Source organism: Pseudonaja textilis, chromosome 6 (assembly GCF_049901715.1).
Source record: "Pseudonaja textilis isolate UNSWEBS1 chromosome 6, rPseTex1.2, whole genome shotgun sequence".
In the NCBI taxonomy this organism is placed as follows: domain Eukaryota; kingdom Metazoa; phylum Chordata; class Lepidosauria; order Squamata; family Elapidae; genus Pseudonaja; species Pseudonaja textilis.
The window spans coordinates 49,231,655-49,254,305 of record NC_141995.1 but is presented as its reverse complement, the minus strand read 5'-3'; the positions used below and the strand labels follow the sequence as shown (position 1 = coordinate 49,254,305).

General features: G+C 41.6%; 1 protein-coding gene across 12 annotated transcripts in view; it reads right to left on the bottom strand.

Moving 5' to 3' along the window:
- The window catches only part of PDS5A (PDS5 cohesin associated factor A), a 66,110-nt gene that overhangs the window by 4,010 nt on the left and 39,449 nt on the right, over positions 1-22,651 (bottom strand). For 6 of the 12 annotated variants that reach the window (XM_026699829.2, XM_026699834.2, XM_026699832.2 and 3 more), the window contains 14 exons: positions 21,640-21,800; positions 19,503-19,626; positions 18,736-18,894; positions 18,528-18,596; positions 17,098-17,234; positions 15,950-16,073; positions 14,638-14,842; positions 14,344-14,458; positions 12,506-12,638; positions 11,835-11,954; positions 10,286-10,348; positions 9,346-9,491; positions 7,983-8,091; positions 3,208-3,563 (listed from right to left, as the gene is read on the bottom strand). In XM_026699829.2, coding sequence (XP_026555614.1) covers positions 3,208-3,563; positions 7,983-8,091; positions 9,346-9,491; positions 10,286-10,348; positions 11,835-11,954; positions 12,506-12,638; positions 14,344-14,458; positions 14,638-14,842; positions 15,950-16,073; positions 17,098-17,234; positions 18,528-18,596; positions 18,736-18,894; positions 19,503-19,626; positions 21,640-21,800 — 2,021 coding nt within the window. The remainder of the gene's footprint in view (positions 1-3,207; positions 3,564-7,982; positions 8,092-9,345; positions 9,492-10,285; positions 10,349-11,834; positions 11,955-12,505; positions 12,639-14,343; positions 14,459-14,637; positions 14,843-15,949; positions 16,074-17,097; positions 17,235-18,527; positions 18,597-18,735; positions 18,895-19,502; positions 19,627-21,639; positions 21,801-22,651) is intronic. The other 6 variants (XM_026699830.2, XM_087936758.1, XM_087936755.1 and 3 more) reach the window with 1 other exon arrangement.

Sequence of the window (22,651 nt, the reverse complement as noted above, 5' to 3'; positions counted from 1 at the left end):
CCTCATTTGCGTGCATCGCCCCCTCCCCCCCGGCCTCCTTTTCACTGTCCGAGGCCTTCAGGAACTACTTCTTCTGCGGCCAGCAAGGCTTTCCTGAAGGCCTTTACAGCCAATAACAGAGCTCTGGATCGATCCAGAGCTTTGTTATCAGCTACAGAGGCCTTCAGGAAAGCTTTGCCAGCTACAGAAGAAATGGGCTGGCGAGGCAGGTGTCAGGATATGCGAAGCCTGGCTGCAACGGTCCAAAGGTAAGTAGTAGGGCAGCTCTACCCCACATCCCTACCCTAGCTTAATTTTTACCTGTCTGGTCTGGAGTGGGCGGGATCTGAATTAGGGCTTATTTTGGGGATAGGACTTATATTGGGTGCACGTGTAAAAATCAAGCTAGGACTTACTTTCAGGGTAGGTTGTATTTTTGGGGAACAGTAAAAACTACAGGTGTGATTTATAATTAAGTATAAATGTGCTTGGTGATAAATATACCTTAAACTGCTTTTCAGGTTATCCACAGGATAAGGTTTACCTGCGTGTAGATACTGCAACAATGCCCAGCCCAATTTCAGATATAAAGAGATGTTGATAAATACTTTACCAAGTATATTCCCAATTACTTAGGCCATTCAAAAATGTGCTCATATCTTATTAAATTTTACATTTTTCACTTTGAATTAGGATCACCATGTAATCTGCTTTTAAGTACTTTTCAAATCTAGCTTGCTATAAAGACTGAACTAAGGTTCCACAGATTTTATCCGGCTCTTATAGCTCTCACTGACCCAAAGTTCTCTGAATGAATCAAAACAAATACATTTTGCTTTGATGCACAGGGTAAAAATCAGATTAATCCCACCCGCTTGAGCTCTCTATATGTCTCGGCAAAAGAGTGGACACTTCTTTAAAACCAAACCAAAGCAAAATGCTTTTCCTTCCTCTTAGGCAAAGCATAAATAATAACATACAGCAGCTTTTATTTACATGTTCTGTCCTCTCCAAAGACTCAAGTCCTTCGTGAATACAGAAATCTTTAAAGGGCAACAGACTTAACGATCATAGTAGAATAGGAGACATCTAGTTTTATCACACTCTGACCCCTGGAAAAATCAGATACCACAAGTCACCCCCGCTGTAGTCATTTCTTGAATAGTTTCAGTGGGGCTTTGTAGTCACACATGTATGTGCATAACATATCCAAGTGTGCAAGGAGAAGAACTGTAGAGAAGAGATGGGAAGGCAACCGTAGGTGACTCAGAATGTGGAAGAGAGTGAGGATAATAGAATAGTGAAACAATAAAGACTGGTGTGTGCATTTAATTCACCAAGGAATTGGAAGCCAGGCAGATGACCTGCTAATGGCAAAAAAGAGATCCGAGAGTCTTCTCTTGTGATTTGTGGCTTCTCTTATGCGTACAAGACAATGCCTTTCATGAACAAAAGACTACCAAATCTTTAGTGCTTGAGCCCGATAAATTTCAATGCTCAAAGCTCCTTATCATTTTGTGATTAGTAGTAATTCACAGCAGCTGCCATTGCTATTCAGAAGGAATTTTCCATCCTTCCTTCCATCCTTCATGCACTGGAGGTCCTAAGATCATGGCCCTGGTATATATCCTGGTCCTCCCAATTGGATAGCAATTAAGCAGAGATACACATTGATTTGTGGATGGGTTACCATGCGAGTTGTGGTTTCAGAGGCACAATACGGGTTACCAACACAACTGGATCTCTACTACTAGAATATTACAAATTCCCCTGTTTTTTTCTGCTGAGGTTAAATCAAACGCAGCTCTGACTTTTTCCCCTTAAATGGGGAAAAAACTATTAAGTTTGCTATTATCCAAAGGATTTAAGTATGTGATTCCTTTTACTTTTGAATCACCACAAAACCTTGGGAGGCTGAGCAAGGGAAGGTATGTACTCAATGAACAAAAATAAATAATTGCAGAATTGTCCCTAGGGGAAATTCAGCAAGGAGAGAAGAGTAGGGAGGCACATAGTGAGAGAGGTAAGATTTGTCCCCGAGAATAAACAGCCCCATCACCAATTACGGCAACTTTCCCTAACGGTGAGAACAATCAGTCAGCGGAACAACTTGCCTCCAGAAATTGTGGCTGCTCCAACCCTGGAGGTTTTTAGGAAGAGATTGAAGGAAGAGATTGGCCAACCATTTGTCTGAAATGGTATAGAGCAGTGATGGCTAACCTTTTCGTTGTCGCGTGCCAAAAGTGCATAATGCAATATGCGCGCCCCCCTCTGCCTCCCTGTGCATGCGTGCATGCCACTCCATGCACACCACGCACTTGACTCCCTCCTGCAAGCACCCTGCCTCCCTGCGCATGTACCTCCCGTGCGCCCCCCACCCTCATGCAGCAGATACCCAACAATCAGCTGGCTGGCGGGAGGCACGTGCACACGCAGTGGATCTGTTCCAGGCGATGGTTCGCGTCCTGGCAGAAATGGCTCTGCGTGCCACTTCTGGCGTGCGTGCCATAGATTTGCCATCACGGGCATAGGGCAGGGGTGGGATTCAAATTTTTAATAACCAGTTCTGTGGGCATGGCTTAGGTGGTGGGTGTGGCTTGGTGGTCATGTGACTGGGTGAGCGTGGCTTGGTGGTCATGTTATTGACTGGGTGTGGCCAAGTTAATATCACTCACATCAAGGCACGCATCTCCTCGCCTGGCCTCTCATGACTATGGGGATGCTGCAACAGTTGTAAGTGTGAAAAAGGGTCATAAACCACTTTTTTCAGTGCCATTGTAACTTTGAATGGTCACTCCACACAAGCAAAGTACCAGCAAAGGAGGGGAAAAAAACTCCAGAGAAGTTCCTGAGAGAGGAAGTCTAGTCCTGCCAAGAATGTAATAAGGCTTAATGGAGAGGCAGTTCCTGTAAGCAACACCAGAATGTTTCCTTCCTGCCTTCCTTACAGGATTAGGCCAGTAATCTCTTCTGACAACCGGTTTCTCCGAACTGCTTAAAATGTTAACAAACGGTTCTAGAGAATAGGTGCGAACTGATAGAATCCCACCCCTGGTATAGGGTCTCCTGCTTGACCAGAACGTTGGACTGGAAGACCTCTAAAGTTCCTTTCAACTTGATTTGACCTTCCCCGCCCAATAAAACCAGAAAGGGCTAATGCCAGCAGTCTTTGGATGCGATTAACCCTCCCTCCCTCCCCCACGGAGCCCAAGCCAGCCTGTGTTGTACCTTTGCAGGTCAATCTGCCTCTGTGCTGGTGCTGTTTTCTTGGTGGCCTCTTGCTGCTTTGGTGCCTTGGCATTGCTTGCCTCCAGTCCGCCCGGACCTTCTGAAGCCGGGGCTGCCCTTTTCCGTCCTCGTCCGGAGGGTTTACTCATTTCGGCACTTTTCGTGGTGGCTCCCTGAGATTCAGACTTGGGGGGACGTCCTCGCCGGGGTTTGGGAGGAGCCGGCTGACCCGTTTCATCTGTTTTCTTCTCTTCTGCTTTTTGATGGAAATTCTCCGTCCCGGATGCTGTTGTGATTCTTTTTTTGCCCCGGTCAGCACTGACATTTTCTTGGGGTGCCTGGTCAGAATTAATCTCCTGGAAAAGAAAACCATTTAGTTTAGTTTGGTTTGGTTTGTTGCGTCGACCGAGTAGCAGGTGGAGACGGTGTCTGTTTCAATCAGCTTGCCTTGCTTGCTGAAATACATTTCCAGGACTATTGGCAACACCAGCAGCCTCCTTGAAAGTGTAATTAATCCAAGGGGATTTACTGCTGCCAGAGGGATCTCTCGTCTCTGCGCCAGGCCCTTTCTTACACTCTGTTCACAGAATACATAATGAACAGACCGTAGTGTCAAGGTCCCGGCGATTGCCCTAATTAAATCATGAGTCTCGAGCCAAGCTTCAAAAAAATTCAAAAAATGTATTAGGAGCAACATGCCGGCATTAACCTAAATGAAGCCAACTCTGGCATATGTAATTTACAGTCACCTGTGACCGTTTCCCCCACATCCCCTGGGTGTATCATAAATCAGATTCTCCAATAAAGCACATTCACTGGGCTGGGTGTCATCAATCACATTCTCCAATGAAGGATTTTGAGTATCATCAATCATGTTCTCCAATGAAGGATTTTCGGGGCTGAAGATCCAGTAGCCTAGCTACAATCTTTTTAAAATATGGGTGGAATGTACTTCTGGTTTTAAACTGCTCTACTGCTCCTTCAGATCCCCCCCCACAACCCCCCAATTTATGGCAACTTGAAAATAGGCATAGGGGGACTTCTGGTGGCACTTCCGTTGGGGACAGATGGAGATTGTGATTGTGCGCGGCTTCAATCCGTGCTTGCTCTGTTGGAGGGGTCCCTATGGGACCGGAACCATCAGACCCACCTTGGAGGGGTGGGGAAAGAGGGGGAGACCGCCAGCCGGGTTGAGTGGAGCCGCATCTCCCCTCCCTGGCTTGGTATGCTCCCCTGGAAGACACGGATAAGCGGCAGTTTTAATGGCTGCCCTGAAGATGGAAAGCTACCAGGACTTAAGTGTGTGCTGGAGCGGTGAAGTGGTGAGCGGCATGTAACCAGATAAGAGAAGCTGAACTTTTTGTTTCAATAACCCCGAAAAGCAAAAAGAATGATTCCTTGAGAGTATAACAGCAGCCAATGGAAAACAAGAGGACAATATAAGGTAAATAAAAATTGGACTACAAAACAGCTAAAACGAAATTAAGGACAGAATTGGGAATAATATACAGAACCACGCAATAATTAGGCACTAGATAAACTATTGAACTTACTTGGAATTGATTATACTTTAAAAAAAAGCCAATGGTTGAAATGGTTGAAAATTAGCGTTAATATAATTGAAAAAAGGGTGGGGAAGAGAACTTTGAAAAGAGGAAGCAATATAGAGCGCCACCTAATGGTACAAGACATTTTTTTCCTGGATGACTTCATGGAAATTTACTGGTCTTTTAAATGCGTGAATGAGAAAAGATATGAAATAAAAGACTTTAACACAACCAGAACCCCGGAAGCTTAAAAGAAAAAAGGGGAGATTGCAGCAAGAGGATAAACAAAAGCAACATCTTAGGACTGTTGGGGGTTGACTGCGCAAAGGAAATAGAAGGACCAACAAGGAAAAGAGAAATAAACGGAGTCTCTTGGCAAGGATTACAATGAACTTTAATAAGATAAAGAATAACCCAACTGATTAAAAAAAAATGGAAGAAGCAAGCAAAGAATTTAAGTTGGAACTGCAAACTGTGAAAGAAATGTTAAAAGAAAGAGGGGGACTACTGGACATACTGGCAGAAAAAGTAATGCAATTTATAGCAGAACAAAGGAACCCTAGAGAGGAGGAGCCAAAGGAAGAGGAAAACAGCCCAGACGGACATGAAGATTCAGAGACATTGCCAAAAGACATAAAAAGAATCAAAACTAAGACATTGATGACAGAGATAATAAATAAAAGAGAAAACGTCTCCAAGAGTAAGCAAAAGAAGAAGCTGTACAAGAAGACATTTCAAAAAAGAGAAAAGGAAAGGGGGGGAGGAAAGATAGGTGACTGGCAGATGGAAATAAAAGCAATCTTAGAGGAAAAAAGAGGGATAAAGAGGAAAGGCCAGGAAAGCTTAGTAAAGGGGAAGCTGGCTAAAACTAAGAGAAATGACCAGACTGAAAGATTTAGAGATAACGGTTAGATATAGCATAAAAGGGGGAATACTACATGGGAATCTATCTTTGTATTTTTTATTAGAAAGACTGAGGAGATTTGAAGTTTATAATTTACTGGGAATTACCTTAAGATTATTAGATAATTATAAATGAGAAAAATGAAGATGGAGTGAGCGATATTAAGAAGGTTCTATTGTTATCAATCCTTTCTTTTTTATATATAAATACACATTCTAAAATATGTTAATGACTATTTAAATGACATTAGGAAAACAGAATATGATGACATGGGCGAAAATATGGTATTAATTATGTTCAAAAAGTGTGAATTGGGGTATATAAATTGGGGTTGAAATTGGTCAAAGGGAAGTAAAAGGGGAAATTAACTGTGTTTTTCATTTTTTGTGTGATATACATGAAATAGAAAATGCAATTGATTATACAAAAGATATGAGAAAGTAGAAAATATAATGAAGTAGAAGGGATTATGGGGGAATGTAAAATATTTATAATGAATGTATTATATTATAATGAAGAGCAGGGGAATGAAAATTTATTAAAACTATATAGGTAAATTTTGGCTAAGTGAAAACAAAGAAAAAAATTAAAATGATTATATGAATATCTCTGGAATATATACTGTATAAGATATATTGAAGATGGGGGGGGGGATATACCATGTGGATCCTGTATTAATCTTACTTTACTTTTACTCGATTTTTTTTCCTCATTAACTGTCTAATTATATATTGATCTTGAGAAAGTTATAGATGATAATAACACATAAAATAGGTGGTAAGTTGAAAATGGAAATAATAGGCGATAAATAATTGAAAATATATGTGAAGATGAAATGATTTGGATACTGAATTAATGAATTGAAATATGAAAGGGAAATTTATCTAACGATTAGTTGAATGGATAATCATTTGAGGTTATATTAATTAAGAAAGTTGAAAACCCAACTATGACTATATATAAATATTGTAATCTGGAATCACATTGCTCACGTGAAGAGATGTGTAAAAAAATAAAAACAAAAAAACTTGGATTTTTTTTTAAAAAGAAAGAAAACAGGCATAGGAATGTTTTACAAGATGACATATAGCTTTAATGTGACTGAGGCAAACTCCTTCTGGTCTGTATGGTCAAGTCAAAACCCAGTTCGGTTTAAAAACGAGAGAGCCACTTTGCTCTAGGGATTAAGGCACCAGGCTAAAACTTGGGAAAGAGTGAGTTCTGGTTGCTGGAGGGAGGCAAGGTATCCAGCTGTTTGACTTTGGGTCCATCACCAGGAGACAGTGAGTTTTAGTCTCTCTTTAGGCATGAAAACTGGCTGGATGACTTTGGGCCAATCAACAGGAGACAATGAGTTCTAGTCTACGTTAGGCAGGAAAGCCAGCTGGGGGGCTTAGGGTCCATCATTCTCTCTCAGCCCAATCGACCTCAAAGGGTTATTATCATAGGGAAAACAGGAAGAAGGAAGATTAGGTTTGCTTGCCAACTTGAGTTATTTATAAAAATAATAAAAGGTTATAAATAAATAAAAGGCCCAAGTTGTTTTTAATTAGTCTCTCTGATCTCAGATTTATACTGGATCCAGTTTAAAGAGTTCTAACACAATTATTACATTTAAAACTGTATTTTTTTAAAATCTTCTCTCTCCTACTTGGTGTTCAAAAAGGCAGCACATATTATTATTATTTAAATCTGTTTGTTGGCCATGTCGCTGCAAGGCGACAAGGTGGTATCGAGTTTACTGTTGTCATCGCAATAAATGGGAAGACAGGCTGAGAGAAAGACAAGACTTATGGCTGAACAAGGAAATGACCAGAAACACTCTGATCTGCGTCCTGCGATTTGCCAGTTCACAGTTCATGCTTAAAAGAAATTACAGGTAGTCCTTGACTTACAAAAAGTTCATTTAGTGACTGTTCAAAAGTTGCAACGGCATTGAAAAATGAGCCTTACGACCCTTTTCCACACCTACGACTTTTGCAGCATCCTTAGCATCATGGGATCAAAATTCAAATGTTGGACAACCGGTTCATTTTTATGACAGCGGATTCACAATTAACAACTGGGTTATTAACTTATCAACTGCAGTAATTCATTTAAACAACAGTGGCAAGAAAGGCTGTAAAACGGCGGAAAACTCACTTAACAAACGTCTCCTCTTAACAGAAATTTGGGGCTCTATTGTGGGAACTACCTGTAATTCACCAAACTGGAAATATTATGGATACTCGACGTATACTACTTGATTATTACAGCAGTAATTCTAACGGCTTCTTTATTAAGTTTCCCTACATAACACATTTTTATAAGAAACTTGACCATACCTTGTTCTTCACAGGTTCCATTTTTGTTGGAGTGACTGAAATAATTCTCACTGGATTTTCATCATTTTCACTCACCCCCGTCTCCGATAGGTCTGAGCTTGGCTCCCTGCTGGACAAATTTTTAAAAGATTTAACATAAGCTTGGTTTGTTCCCCCCCATTTGGAGCTACAAAACCAAACGATCAACAAGGAAACGGTGGCCAGCTGCATTGGGAGTTCATTATCAAATTCAGCGCATTTAGAAAATACTCAAAATAAAACTGTGTGTTTAATCCTAACCCATCTTTGAGGGTGAGTGAAAGTAAACATTTTCTCTTAGGCAACCGTCATGCTTTACACTGAGAACGTTAGTTATATTAAGAGTTGTATGAATAACTCGGATCAGCCTTTCTTTAAAACAGCTATGTCTTTCCTGGGGCCGCAACTCTAGCATCATCATCATCATCATCTTTTAATGACCCATAATCCCTTGCGGGGCGGTGTCTGGGCAACCGAATGGAGCTGAGTGTTTACTGGCCGGATGCCCTTCCTGTTGCCAATGCGGAGTTTTGTTTAGCAGATATATTCTCATTGTGTCCAGAAAGAGAAATATCTGTCTCTATCTAGGATCGAACTAACGGCGTGATTGTGAGGCGAGAGCCACCGCACCACTCGACTGCAACACTAGCATGATTCCAGGAAAAGATACATCTGCTCCCAGGCCTCCAAAAATACGATTTTGCCTCCAAATCGGAACAGCCGAATGGCCCTATAAAATATTGCTATTGTATGAAATATGATTTGAAGCACAGCTCTCCAAACTTGGCAGCTGTGAGGCTTGTAGACTTCAACTCTCAGAATTCCTGGCTGGCTGAGTAGTTCTGGGAGTTGAAATCTTAAAGCTGCCAAGTTTGGAGGCCCCCCAATTTAAAGGAAGTTTCCCTGAAGGAATGTAGAAGTACAACAAGAATAGGAATTCGAGTTCAAACAATTCTGAAAGGCAGTTACATAACACAAAATAACGAAATAGCAAGCCTCATTGCTCCCCAGCAGATAACAAGGTTTGAAGAATGGAGATTATGGAGGATGAAGATGAAGATTTCACTGATTAAAGAAATATTACTTATTCAGGAGATACAGAAGTATTTACGTGCTCTATCGTATAGTAAATTCAATCCCCAAATGCAATGTTTAGAGGGTAAATAGGAAAGTTTAATTATTAACTAAATTTCTGCAATCAGATTGAAAAAGGGCATCAATAGGAGAGACCTCTCTCTTCACTATTAGGGTGACTTCAGTAGAGTTTCATGCTGAGAAGAAAAACTATGTGAACCCAAGACCCTATTTTAATACCTCACCCTTATTTACTCAAAATGCCACAAACCTGGTTCTGTTTTCTATTGGAGAATTCAACTCTGAATTTACGCTATTATTATTTCCAGTTTCTGATCCTGTGTTTCGAATATATGGCCTTCTTCCCGTTGCAGACAGAGGTTTATTTACTGCCCCTAATACGCCGGTTGGCTTCGGCTACAAAATAGAAACGAGGTTTACAAAAAAAAGAAAGAAAAGTAATTATTCTTCTGCAAGGGCACATTTGAACTGGTTTGTTTGTCCTGTCTGCTGCAGTTCTTCAGTGTCTTTTGCACTTTCTATGTAAACACAATTGTTTTGCTGAGCAAGGCTGTGAGCATAATTCAGGATTATTCTTCCGTGCTGGAAACTACTAAGTATTGCAGATGTAAAAGTCACAACAGGGAAGGCAGGGAGGTTTTTTTTTTGGGGGTGCATGTGTGTGTGTGTGTGTGTGTGAGAGAGAAAGACAGACAGACAGACAGACGGCATCTCTCATTTTATTTTCTTTCTACCACTAAAATTTTCAACTCTTTTTTTGTTTGTTTTTGGTAATCATCCAGCAATTTTTTTTTAAAAAAAGCACCCAAGGTAAATGTGAAAATAGACTTTTAAATAAGGGATATATAGTCCTCGATTTATAACTGTAATTGAGCCTGCCACCTTCTGAAGCTTAAGTTATTATACATGCACCATGCACAACTGAAAATTATTACCCTGCCAGCACAAAGTTGTGATGCAATGCACAGCTTTGCTGGCTGAGTCCTTCCAAATTAAGAGCTTATTTAAGTGGAATCCTAAGTGCTTTGAAGAATACAATCCTAAAATTCAATCCTTAAAATGCTTATGATGTCCTCTCAGTTAACAATCCAGATTACAGTCTATTTTTTAACTTTCTATGAAACTGAAAAACAGGTGATATAATGTACTACATTGTTAGAAATCAAAAATTAGATCCATAAAAACAGTACCTTTCCTGTTAAAAGAAGAACTCTCAACTCTTCGGAGATATAATTCCTATCGTTACAAAAATCCTTCAAAGAAATGGAGGGGGGAAAAAAGCATTTCATTGTTTAGTTGAAAAATCAAGTCTTTAGTATTTTCAGATTCTGGCTATTCAGTTTGACAGTAATCCCACCCTGTTGCTTCTAGATAGTCTCCCTAAGTCAATAAAGGTTCATGTAAGGCTGGGGTGACCAATCTTGGCAATTTTAAGACTTCTGGACTTCAACTCCCAAAATTCCCCAGCCAGCAATGGGAATCACAATCCCAATCCCACAAATGGTGAAATAAATGCCATAAATCCAATTTACTTTCTGTTTCTGCGGCGTATTTGCAAGCTATTTATTATATTGTGCTGCAAATGACTTTAAAAAAAGGGAACAATTCAGGAACCATTCGTTTATTTATTTATTAGAATTTGTTGAACAAAAACACAAATAATAATAATAATAATAATAATAATAATAATAATAATTTAAAAAAAATAAAAAAAATACAATGACAGGGACGATAAGCGCGTTAGTGCACTTATGCACGCCCCCTCTACTGACCACTTAAGTATGAAGTAAGGTCCACGGAAGTCAATTTTGTGACTGAGACTGTGAAAATTTGTAGCTGAGACAACTAGATCAGGTAGAGCATTCCAGATTTCGACAACTCTATTACAAGAATCATATTTTTTTACAGTCAAGTTTGGGACAATTTCACATGGAGTTTGCTCTAGAACAGGGGTCGGCAACCTTAAACGCTCAAAGAGCCATTTGGATCCATTTCTCACAGAAAAAAAAAACACTGGGAGCCACAAAACCTATTGGGGGTTGAAAAGTTCAATAAATCGTGTGCAGGTGTCACACATTGGCGGTTGTGACAGATATTTTGAGTGACAGGACGCTGCAGCAGAGGGATGAAAGAGCCACATGTGGCTCTGGAGATGCAGGTTGCTGACCCCTGCTCTAGAATATTTTCGAATTGCCCCTGGATAAATTAAAAACTGGATCCTGCAGTTCAGAACAGTCTTATGTTTATAAAGACATCAAGAACCATGGTCATTTTATATGTGCTTAGGCTAAAATGGACCTTATTGCCTACCTTCTCCCTTTTATGTCCTGGCCTTTATATAATTGGCTGATATAATACGTCGGATATAAAGACAGTTCTGCATCCACATATTATATACACCCAGGATTTTTTTTTCTCTTAGCGTTAGAAAACTACGCTTAGAAACTAAGAGCCACATCATCCAATCACTGCAGCGTCCGCCTCTATTACTTGGAACCCTGGCACTACGTTTATCTGAACAAGCACTAAACGTAAAGTATTTTCAGCATTACGTTTCCACTGGAGAGAAAATAATTTTGGAATACAGTTTTTTTATTCAGGTAATCATCTTTAAAAAGAGAGAGAGAGAGAGAGAGAAAACATGGCATAAACCTGCACAGTGTTTTCTTGGCATATTTGAAGATACAGTTAAATCAAAGAATAAACTCAAATATTTGGCTTGATTGCTAGCCAATGTACCTTTTCAGGCTGCGCAAAAAATTTAGTTGGCAACACCGGATCCTTTGGACATTCTGCATTACATAAAGCACTTTTGCTGTTGATTACACAGAGGGCTACGTCACATACGGTGTAGAGTTTCTGAAGCACAAAGGAAACCAACACAAGAGAAATTTGGACATTATTTCGCAATTTTAATTCAAACATTTGCTAATCCCCATCTGTAAGTCACCTATCCTAAGACTGTCGTGCTTTTTGTTTTAACTGGATTATACTTGGGAACAAACTAAAGGCACCCTTTTGTTCCAAGATAGCAAACATATTTCAAATGATGACTGATCCAGAGGATCTTGGCTCACGAAACCGTAATTCATAGTGCGCATGATGTATCTTCGAGTTCCCACCAAATTAGGTGCTATTTTTGCTATTCTGTGAATGTACCATTCACTGTACATTTGGCAGGTATACTTGTCAATCTCAGCTGTAATATTTCCCCCCTTACAGAATGCTGTTTTTATTTAGCTTGGCTAACAGTTAAATTAACTTTTTTCCCCTCTGTTATTTGAGACTGCTAACACAAAACGCTTCAACCTCATTTGCTCTCTGGAGAGAAAGGAGAGACTGCCTTTCTTTTTCACTTGATCCAAAACTGACTTCAAACCCCCTTGTTTCTCTTTCCCCACGTTTCTTACTTCATTGGCCTTTGGCTCGTCTGGAGACTGGGCATCCTGTGTAAGCTTGATACTTTCTGTCATCTTTTTCATGAAGGCGTGGCTGTTGTTTTCATTCTTGGTCATTAAAACTTCCAGCATGAACCACAGGCACCTAAAGACCCAAATGCCAGAAAGATATAAAAGTACTTCTCTCTAAAGCAAAGGCACAGTTTAACCTGCTAGGAACTCCAGCAGATCTGACCCTGGAGACTGATAGATATTAGAACTCTGTGCCTCTCTCCCCCGTGCAAAATAGAATAGTATCTAAACTTCTGGACCTTGGACTTTCTTATTCAATCTGCCTTTGTATTATGGATTTCCTGTCTGGCTGCTCACAGAGGGTCAGATTAGGTAATCATACCTCTTCAGCCCTTATTCTTAACCCTGGTACACCACAGGGTTGCGTGTTGAGTCCCTTACTCTATGCTCTTTATATGCATGACTGCATTCCCACTCACGCTAGTAATACTATTGCTAAATTTGCAGATGATACAACAGTGGTGGGACTCATCTCCAGGGGGGATGAGTCTGCCTACCGAGATGAGGTGGACCGGTTGCTTTTGTGGTGTGGAGACAATAAGTTGGTCCTCAACACCAATAAGACCAAGGAGCTTATAGTGGACCACAGAAGGAACAGATCAGACATCCAGCCCTTGATTATCGATGGAGACCGAGTGGAGCCAGTTTTAAGTTGCTGGGTGTTCCCTAAGAGGACCTGACCTCACATTGCAGGTCAAAAGGGCCCAGCAGAGATTATACTACCTGAGACTTCTCAGGAAAGAACAACTGAATGGAAAACTGCTAGTGACCTTCTACCGCTGCACCAGAGAGAATATCTTAAGGGGATCGCGTGACCTTGGGACACAGCAACGGTCCTAACTATGAACTAGTTGTCAAGCATCTGAATTTTGATCACATGATCATGGGGATGCTACAATGGTCGCATCTGTGAAAAATAGTCATAAGTCACTTTTTTCAGTGCCATTGTAACTTTGAACAGTGACTAAATGAACTGTTGTAAGTCAAAGACAACCTGTAATAAAAGTGGAGGAAATTCAGTCTGAAAACAAAGCACAAACAAACTGTAACTAAAAATCCTCACAAACCACTCTGCAGTAATTAACTGGACAGGGCAGGAGAAGGAATTGCAGACTTGAACGCTCAGCAAAACACACACAGGTAAGAAGACGCCAGGAACCCAGATAAGCCTCGACGATACCAGATAATTCACAATTTTCTCCCAACAACTTTGTTGTGCACAGCTTCCCTTTTTAAACGCTGTGTTCCCAACTGCAGCTAATGAAGGGAATCAGGGCCCTTTCCTCCCCTGTAAGCCACGCAACTCATGTTGCTCCCTTTTCCGTTCCTCCCTGCATGCCCTAGGAGGAAGAGGGGGTGGGCCTGGGTCTTCCTCTGAACTCCCTCTCCCTTGCTCTAACTCTCCCCTGCTCTGCCCAGCCGGACTTTGCCCTTCCCCAGTTTCTTCTACAGCCAACGGAGCCACACTCCCACTCCCTGTCAGCTGCTTGGCCTCTCCCTCCGAATCAGTTTCCGACAGGGGCATGACATTCCCTTTATGTATCACTAGTTCCCACATGAAATTCAAATGACAAATATTCAGATGGCAAAGATGTACAAAAGAGGAAAAAATGAAAAGAAGCTGAATACTTAGAAGAATTGCAAATATGCTGGAAGTAACAATTAGTCTTCCCTTCTCTTAACAAATCAGGGCATTAAGTTTGTATTTAAAAAGTCCAGAAATGTAGCAATTTAAATCCCAACACTTTAAAGATGCTTAAATAAAGGGTGACACATACTCCTTGATATCGCGAAGCTGATCGATATCTTGCTGTTTTGTAAAATCTGGATCGTGAGCCAGCAAATGAATCATATATGGCACCACGTACTCGGGCAACAGAGATACGAGTTTTTCTGGAAGAAGAAAGAAGACATAATGCTAAAGGTTATACATGAGTAACCGGCATACCAAATTTCACTTACTAAGTATCCGAGAATTTAGTTTTTTTCTGCTGCAAAGCAAGCAGGGAATATGCACATGATATATTTTGCAGAGCCATAAACAGAAATATTGAGAGAGAAAAATGGCTCACCGTTTGCCATAGGGTTCTGCTTGATGTACTCTCGCCGTATGCTTATATTTTTAAGCAAACATTGCCGAGCGTGAGCTCTTCTTTCTTTTACAGGGTCTTTGGCACACAGTGCGAATATCGCCATGTACTCCAATGGGAGCAGTAATTTTACTAGTGCCTTATGTAGCTTCTGAGCAAATATCTGCCTCACCTGGTAACATTCATCCTATACGGGGAGAAGGACAATGAAGAGAAAGAGGGCAAACAGACTTTCAGAACAGTGATACGGGATGTTAAAAGCCTGCTTATCTATGGCAGGGGTCCCCAAAAACACCCCCTCCCCCCAAGTTCGTGGCATGCCAGAAACTGGGCTACACAAACAAGCGAAGTCCCATCTGCGGGATGCAGGCAGCATGCAAAACCACACCCCTGTTCTGGCCTGGCCTTCGCAGAAGCAAGAAAATAAGACTCCCCACGAAGGAAAAATCCCTATTTACAACTTGGGAATTAACTGCCTGCGCCTACAGAAAGTCCAGGCCAGAGTCCTGCAAGCAATTAAATGAAACAATAGTCCTTATCAGCTCGTTATGATAAATGCAAGGTTGTGAGTTTCCAGCCTGGACGTGGCAGCTCAAATAAGAGAAATAGACAAACCTCAGTTCTGGCAAGGCAATCTTTGTCCCACGAAACACACAAGGAGCCAACTTTCCAGAAGCACCCACGGTTGCTTGTGACAACCAAACCACTCCCCTTTCCTCCTATTTATTCTCCAAACAGGGAGGGGCCGGTCAGCGTCCACGTTTGTTTTGCTTTCTGACCCAGCTCAGAGTCCTCCATTGTTCACCTCTCCTATCTGCTCTGTGCATACATGCATCGGGAACAGGCCCCAGCTATTCCTCCTCCTCACTCATCTCTGACTCCAAAGGCAGCTGCCTCTCTGGCTGAGAAATGGCAGACGGCCCTGGCTCTATCTTTTGTGTCCAACGCCGAGCATCCATCAGAGCTTTCCCCAGGCTCCAGAACTGGCCCAAGTTCTTCCCCAATCTCTGCTGGCAGGCCATAACAGCTGCCTCCGGTCCACAGAAAAGCCTTTCTCCTTGAACCCCGTCCCTGGTGCCCAAAAGACTGGGGGCTGCTGATCTATGGCATTATAGGTAAATCATTGATACCATCAATTTTATTTTGGTTTCCATTTTATGCTTCCTCGCATGAAACACTCTGCACTGGAGACAACATGTACCAAAAAAGAGAAAGGCAAGTCAACACCAGTTTTATCCCGCTTTAACTCAAATTGCTACCGGCTTCAGACACTACTTGAAACAGAGCTCCTTACATTAATGACCAGTGCACAGAGCTGAAATTGTTCTGGTGTTATAATTTCGTGGTAACAGGGCTCTTGGGCAAGCTTCATTATGGCACTGCCAGCAGCCAACCGTAGTCGTGACATGTCTGATTTGCTGTAAATGAAAAAAAAAAGAAAGTATACTCTCAAAAATAACCTTTTTTAAATTCAAAGACTGATAAGCTGATAACTCTAACAAAATGTCTCACACAGATACAATGAGTTCTGGTTGAGATTACTGTTATCACCCTCTCTTAAAGTCTCACCTTAATTAACAAACACAGATTTTCATTACCAGCTTTGGCTATTTTATTTTAAGCCGTACATCTTTATAGACGGCATGTTTGTGCTTTAAATTCTGTGACTTATAGTCCACGAGTGACAATTTATACCCATGGGCAGGTCTTGTATTTCTGCTGGATCTAAATTAGCACCTTTAGGGTACAAACTCAGCTGCAAATGGACTGATATTTCCAAATCAAGTTGCATACAAGCTAGAAAGTAATACTTCAGTAGTAGCCTTCCATTTTTCCCCAATATGGACTCTACCGAGTATCTGATTTTTCTTCTCTTTAAAGAAGTCGGCTTAATCTGCATAAATGTAGCATAGAATATTCAAAAATGTTTCATTTCTCATTCGTACTGAAGAGAAATTGAACAGCTCAACCCACGCTGAACGTCTGTGTGTTTTCAGTATTCCAAATTCAGCAAGGGAATGCAAGGAGAGACCCTTTGTTCCCCTGGGTGAACAGATGTCCCTTGCTGCCTTGAGGCACATCAATGCACGCAATGGTGGGATTCAAACATTTTTACTACCAGTTCTGTGGGTATGGCTTGGTGGGCACGACGTGGCAGGGGAAGGATACTGCAAAATCCCCCTTCCCTCCCCATCCCATTAACCTGCTTTCCAGCTCCGTTCTCCTGGGCAGGGCAACAAAAGAAGACCCAGCCGATCAGCTGGGACTCAGGAGGCAGAGAATAGATGGGGGCAGGGTAGTCAGAGGTGGGATTTGCCGGTTCTCCAAACTACTCAACTTTTCTGCTACCGGTACTCCAAATCTGGTCAGAACTGGCTGAATACCACCTCTGGCATGCACGTGAAGAGATCCAGAGCGGTGACATATATCAAAAAGCCTTGCCTAATTCTCTTCTGTTCTGTCAAGTCTCCTTCGCTGACCAACATGGCTGATAGCAACCGAAGCGTTGAATTTGCAGACTTGGACTGGTTGTTCTTCATCCCCAAGAGCCAACGCACCAGGAGTTTAATGGCTTGGACCTGTCGTAAAAACACAAATATTGTGGTGAGGAAGTCTGCTTCACTTCCAGTCCTCGAGAATCAGTTCTAAAGAAAAAGGACAGGTCTCATGGTTGCCACTGCCAGAAAACTAAAATAAGCAATGCAAAAGCAGAGGGCCCCGATATGGTTCAAAGCCCCTCTGGCATCTTTCCAAACTAAGAGAGGCGCCCTTCCTGTTCTCTATGAGGAAACTGTGCAAAGCTGCAACACCTTCTGGCTTAGAATCCTAGGGCTGGAAGGTACCTTGGAGGTCTTCTAGTCTTGTTCTGTCTTAGGCCTCCCCCAAAAGCACTAAGTCAATTCTGAGTCCCAGCGAAAACCTCTTTTATTACATTAATGTGAATTTATTTCTTTCACAGTCAGCCAGTGGCTTGGCAAACGGTCTTGAAAAGGTATACTAATGAACTCAGACCTTTATCAATCCTGGAACGCTGCCCAGTAAATAGTTCCACACTCAATGCTGACAGGGAAGGGATGGGTTATACAGACAAATCTTCACGAACAGACGAACAAACAAGCAAGTTGTTCCTGCAAAAGCCCCCTCCCCCTTTGCTCCTCTTTTAATCCTGATCGGTGGGGCCATCATCCACCTGTGTCTTACTCCCACGTTGACCCTGACTTCTTAATTGTGCTTTCTTTTTGGCAGCTCTGCGCATGTGCAGGCTGGAAATTGATTCCAGAAACTCCCCTGCTTCACTGCTGTCTGAGCCTGAAGGCAGCTGATAACGGCCAGCCTGCCCTGGCCCCATCTCTGCCTCTGATGCAGAGCCCTCATCCCAGCCTTCCTCAGCCTCCAGGACTGCCCAGGTTCCTCACCAACCTCCTCACTACTGTCCAACTCTGCTGCCAGCTCTGCCAGTGGGCCACAAGAAGTCTAACCCTCTCCAAAACAAGAGTCCCGATACCATCTTGGACAAATGGTTACCCAATCTTCTCTTCAAAACTTCCAGCAGTGAAGCATCCAAAATTTCGGGAGGCATTGATTAATAGTTCTCACTGTCAGGAAATTCCTCCTTAGTTCCAAGGTTGGATCTCCCTTCTGACAAGCTTCTATCTGCTGCTTCTTGTCCCCAGGTGCTTTGTAAGCTCTCTTGTGGCAACCCTTTCAAGGACTGAAGGATTGAACCCTCTTCAAAAAGCACTGAATGCAAACTTCTCAGGAGAACAGGAAGCAAACTAGCTTTTTTTTTATCAGACATACCAAACGGAATTGCTTCAGAAGCCAAGGTGTCGCTTTTATGTAACTAACAGAATGTATATCGACACTCATACCTTTGCTAGGACTTCTGGGGACACCTCTTCGTCCGGAGACCACAATTTCCCATTTTTTTCACCTGTAGACTGCAAGATTTTAAACAATTAAAAAAAAATCTATCAAAGGCCGTAATTTCAGTATTGATACTAACAATCTCTTCTTCTCCGCCCCCCCCGCCCCCCCCTTTCTCATCATCGCATTTGGCAAAATTTTAACTCGACGTACCCTATCGTTCATGAGAAGATCTTTCACAATGAAATTTGCAACGACGGATTTCATGGGGGATGCAAATTGGTCTGGGGCCAGCATGGAAATGTGACCCAAGGAAACCAGAGGAGTTATGAGCTGCTCCGGAACGTCAGCATTCAAACTTCGACTTAAAGGCTGAAGGGAGAGAAAACAAGGGATTAACAACTGCATCTTAGGAGAGTCTTTAAAAATAAATTATTGTGCTGTCTGAAGTTTATTAAATATATATGTAAACCTCCAGAAATGCAATGCGGCCTGTTTCTTAATATACTGTTGTAAGAGTACATTAGCATAGCTGCCAAAAATCTAACATTTTGCCTTTCATTTTTCAGCTACTAAAGTCAAATACAATTTTATTTATCTTGCTGCTTGGAGAGCCATGGTGGCACAGTGGTTAGAATGCAGGACTGCAGGCTACTTCTGCTGACTGCCAGCTGCCTGAAATTTGGCAGTTCAATTCTCAACAGGCTCAAGGTTGACTCATCCTTCCATCCTTCCGAGGTGGGTAAAATGAGGACCCAGATTACTGGGGGCAAGAGGCTGACTCCATAAGCCAACTAGAGAGGGCTATAAAGCACTATGAAGCTATATAGAAGTCTAGGTGCAATTTTTATGTGAAATAGTTCTTTTTTTTTTCAAAATTAAATTAATTTGATATCTTATGAAATTCCATGCTGTTACAAGCATTAACAAGCGGGCTCCAATTTTTGACAGCATTTTTGAAAGCAGTAGCAGAAAATTACCTCGAAGATTTGAGCAAGCTGAACTTCCTTATTCGAAAATATGGCGTGTATGCAATGGACAGCTTGCTTGGCTTGGTGAGGTGTTCCTCTCTTTGCTTTCTGGTGCAAGATTGGAATAAGGGTTCTGTAAAGACACAATAAGTTTCAATCATTCATTCATTGAATTTCTATAGCCGCCCATCTCAGTCAATGACTCTGAATTGGCTTACAATTCTGAAAAAAAATACTACAATTAAAAGAACTATAAACAGTTTAAAATAATGAAAACTATTTATAAATACTCATACACATGAAATAAAATAAATATTTTTGGGGTGATTAATGGCCTGTAAACGGCAAAGTTAATATGGAACAAAAATGAAAATTTTCTTATTTTAGCATAATTTTTCAATTGTTATCTCGTACTTGGGACAAAATGCAAATTAAAAACTAAAATGAAGTGCTTGAACTTTATGAAAACTCTCAATAAATATGTGGGTATAGTCAGGAATATTCTTTTGAAAGAGAAGACTATATATCTCTTCTACAAAATATGCAATATACAGGCAGTCAGAGGAGGAGCCAGGCCCATCCCCTATCCATCCTAGGACAGGCAGGGAGGAGAGGATAAGGGAGAGACGTGGTCTCCTCGGGAGGAGAGGGCTTGATCCTCTTCATGGGCTGCAGGTGTGACAACTGAATAAGAGTTTGAACCTGCATACTGTCAAACACTGGAAACAAATCGTGTAAATATCTCTAGTTTATGGTTCCTGAGTTTGATGTCCTTCCCAGTGTGTGTTATCTGTGGACGTCCTCCAGCCCTTTTCTTGCCCATTTTGTGTTGCTTTTTTTCTTCTTCCTGTAACTCTGTGGGAGTTTTTTTGTCTTCCATCAAAGATATTTGAAGCTTGGAAGCAAACTGAAGGAATAAAAGGGGCTTCACCTGTTTTCTGTGACTGTGTTTGTTTTGTATCCCACCCTGGGTCATAACAATATCTATCTATCTATCTATCTATCTATCTATCTATCTATCTATCTATCTATCTATCTATCCATCCATCCATCTCAAATCAATATAATAATATAATATAATATAATATAATATAATATAATATAATATAATATAATATAATATAATATAATATAATATAATATAATATGATATAATTAATATAATATAATTAATATAATTAATTTGGCTTCCCTCTTGACTTTATCAGAAGGTCTCAGTCGCCAAGTATCCAAATTTTGATCTCATAACCATGGGGATGCTGCAACGGTCGTAAGTGTGAAAAAACAGTCATGTCACTTTTTTCAATGCTGTTGAAACTTTGAACGGTCACTACACAAACTGTCGAGGATGACCTGTAATCATTTGATTGTACATACAGTCTATGGCAGGGGTCAGCAAACTTTCAGACCTCAGGGACCACTAAATTCATAATTTTAAATCCTGCAGACCACTAATATGATCTGCCTAATGACCGGCTGGGTGGGTGTGGCTGGGTCATGTGACTGGATGGGTGTGGCCAGCTTGATGTCACTCACATTGAGGGGCACCTGGTTGGCCACACCCCTCCCCTCTCAGCCTCTCCTTGCCTGCCTGCCGGGGCTCCTTAGGGCCCCAACAGGAAGCAGTGGTTGGAGTAAAGCAGCCCCCACGAGAAAGAGTTGGCCAAACAGCCAATTGGATCTGACCGGAAAGGAAGCTCAGCAGAAGCACCTCACTGAGGACTATGAGCATAGGCTTTCCAAGCAGACAGAAGTCCTGCGGGAGTGCAAGGCCAGGTTCCGGCATCTGGAGCCTCAGCAGGCTGAGAGTCAGCCTGTTCCAGACCATGACGCAGTCCCACTGGAACGAGGCCCTCCGGCTCTTTGCCACCAGTGGCCTTTCCATCCAGCCTTCGCCCAAAGCCTTGTACCAGGAGGATGAAGCAGAGCCCAAGTCGGAATTTCTGTCCCCCTTCGACCTGCACAAAAAGACCACGAAGGGGGGAGACTCTCTGCAGCCACACAAACATTTATCACATGTATCCGGCCCAGGGACTGTAATTTTGAGGACCCCTGATTTAGTGCAATATAAAAAGTGCAAATCATTTTTGTGCGGACCACCACTGGTATATGGCGCTGTAAGAAAGCAAGTCAGAAATGCACTCACGATCTTATCTGAGGCAGATCGGTCTCTATTTTGTGGCCCGTATTCCTGAATATCTGAATGGCTGCCTCTGCCACCTTGTCATCTTCCATTCTGAGGCACTGTAGGAGAGATTCGTATGTCTCTGCGGAGTGGAACGAGGTAGGATGTGTGAAAGACAAAACCTATGGATACATACCAAACCAAGAAACATTTTAATAAAAAGGCAAGCTGGTTACTGGAAAGTGTGGCACACGATTATATGCGTCTAGACCAGGGGTGGGCGACTCCTTTTCCCAATGGGGCTCTTTGGAGAAACTGAGGCTGTTGTGGAGGGCCACACCAATAGGGCTGTGAAGGGTATGTAGGCATGCACCCACGCAAACACTGCTTGCGACAACTGAGTCCCCAAATTTATGTTGTTAAGAATTTTTTAAAGTGAGTTTGCCCCAGTTTTTTCTGAATACCATCACTCTGCTAAACAACTAATTCCCACAACACTGTCAACTTGTTTACTAAGACCTATATTACTATTATTCCTCTACTACTAGATTATAATAACACTTCCTAGTACTCTTCCCACTTATGACTATAACCGTGTTGCACGTATATTTACAATTTATATTATTTTGTCTCTAGTATGATTTGATTGCTTATTAGTAACCTATGACTATCATTAAGTGTTGTATCTTATGATTATTGATGAATGTATCTTTTCCTTTATGTATACTGAGAGCTTATGCACCAAATTCCTTGTGTGTCCAAGCACACTTGGCCAATAAAGAATTCTATATTCTATTCTATTCTATTCTATTCTATTCTATTCTATTCTATTCTATTCTATTCTATTCTATTCTATTCTATTCTATCCTATTTCTATTCTATGTTATGACTTTTCTTGCCACATCTGTGAAGTGAATCACTGCACTTCTTAAATTAGTAACATGGTTGTTAAGTGAATCTGGCTTCCCCGTGGGCTTTTGTTAGAAGGTCACAAAGGAAGACACTGCAACCGTCATAAATATGAGTCAGTTGT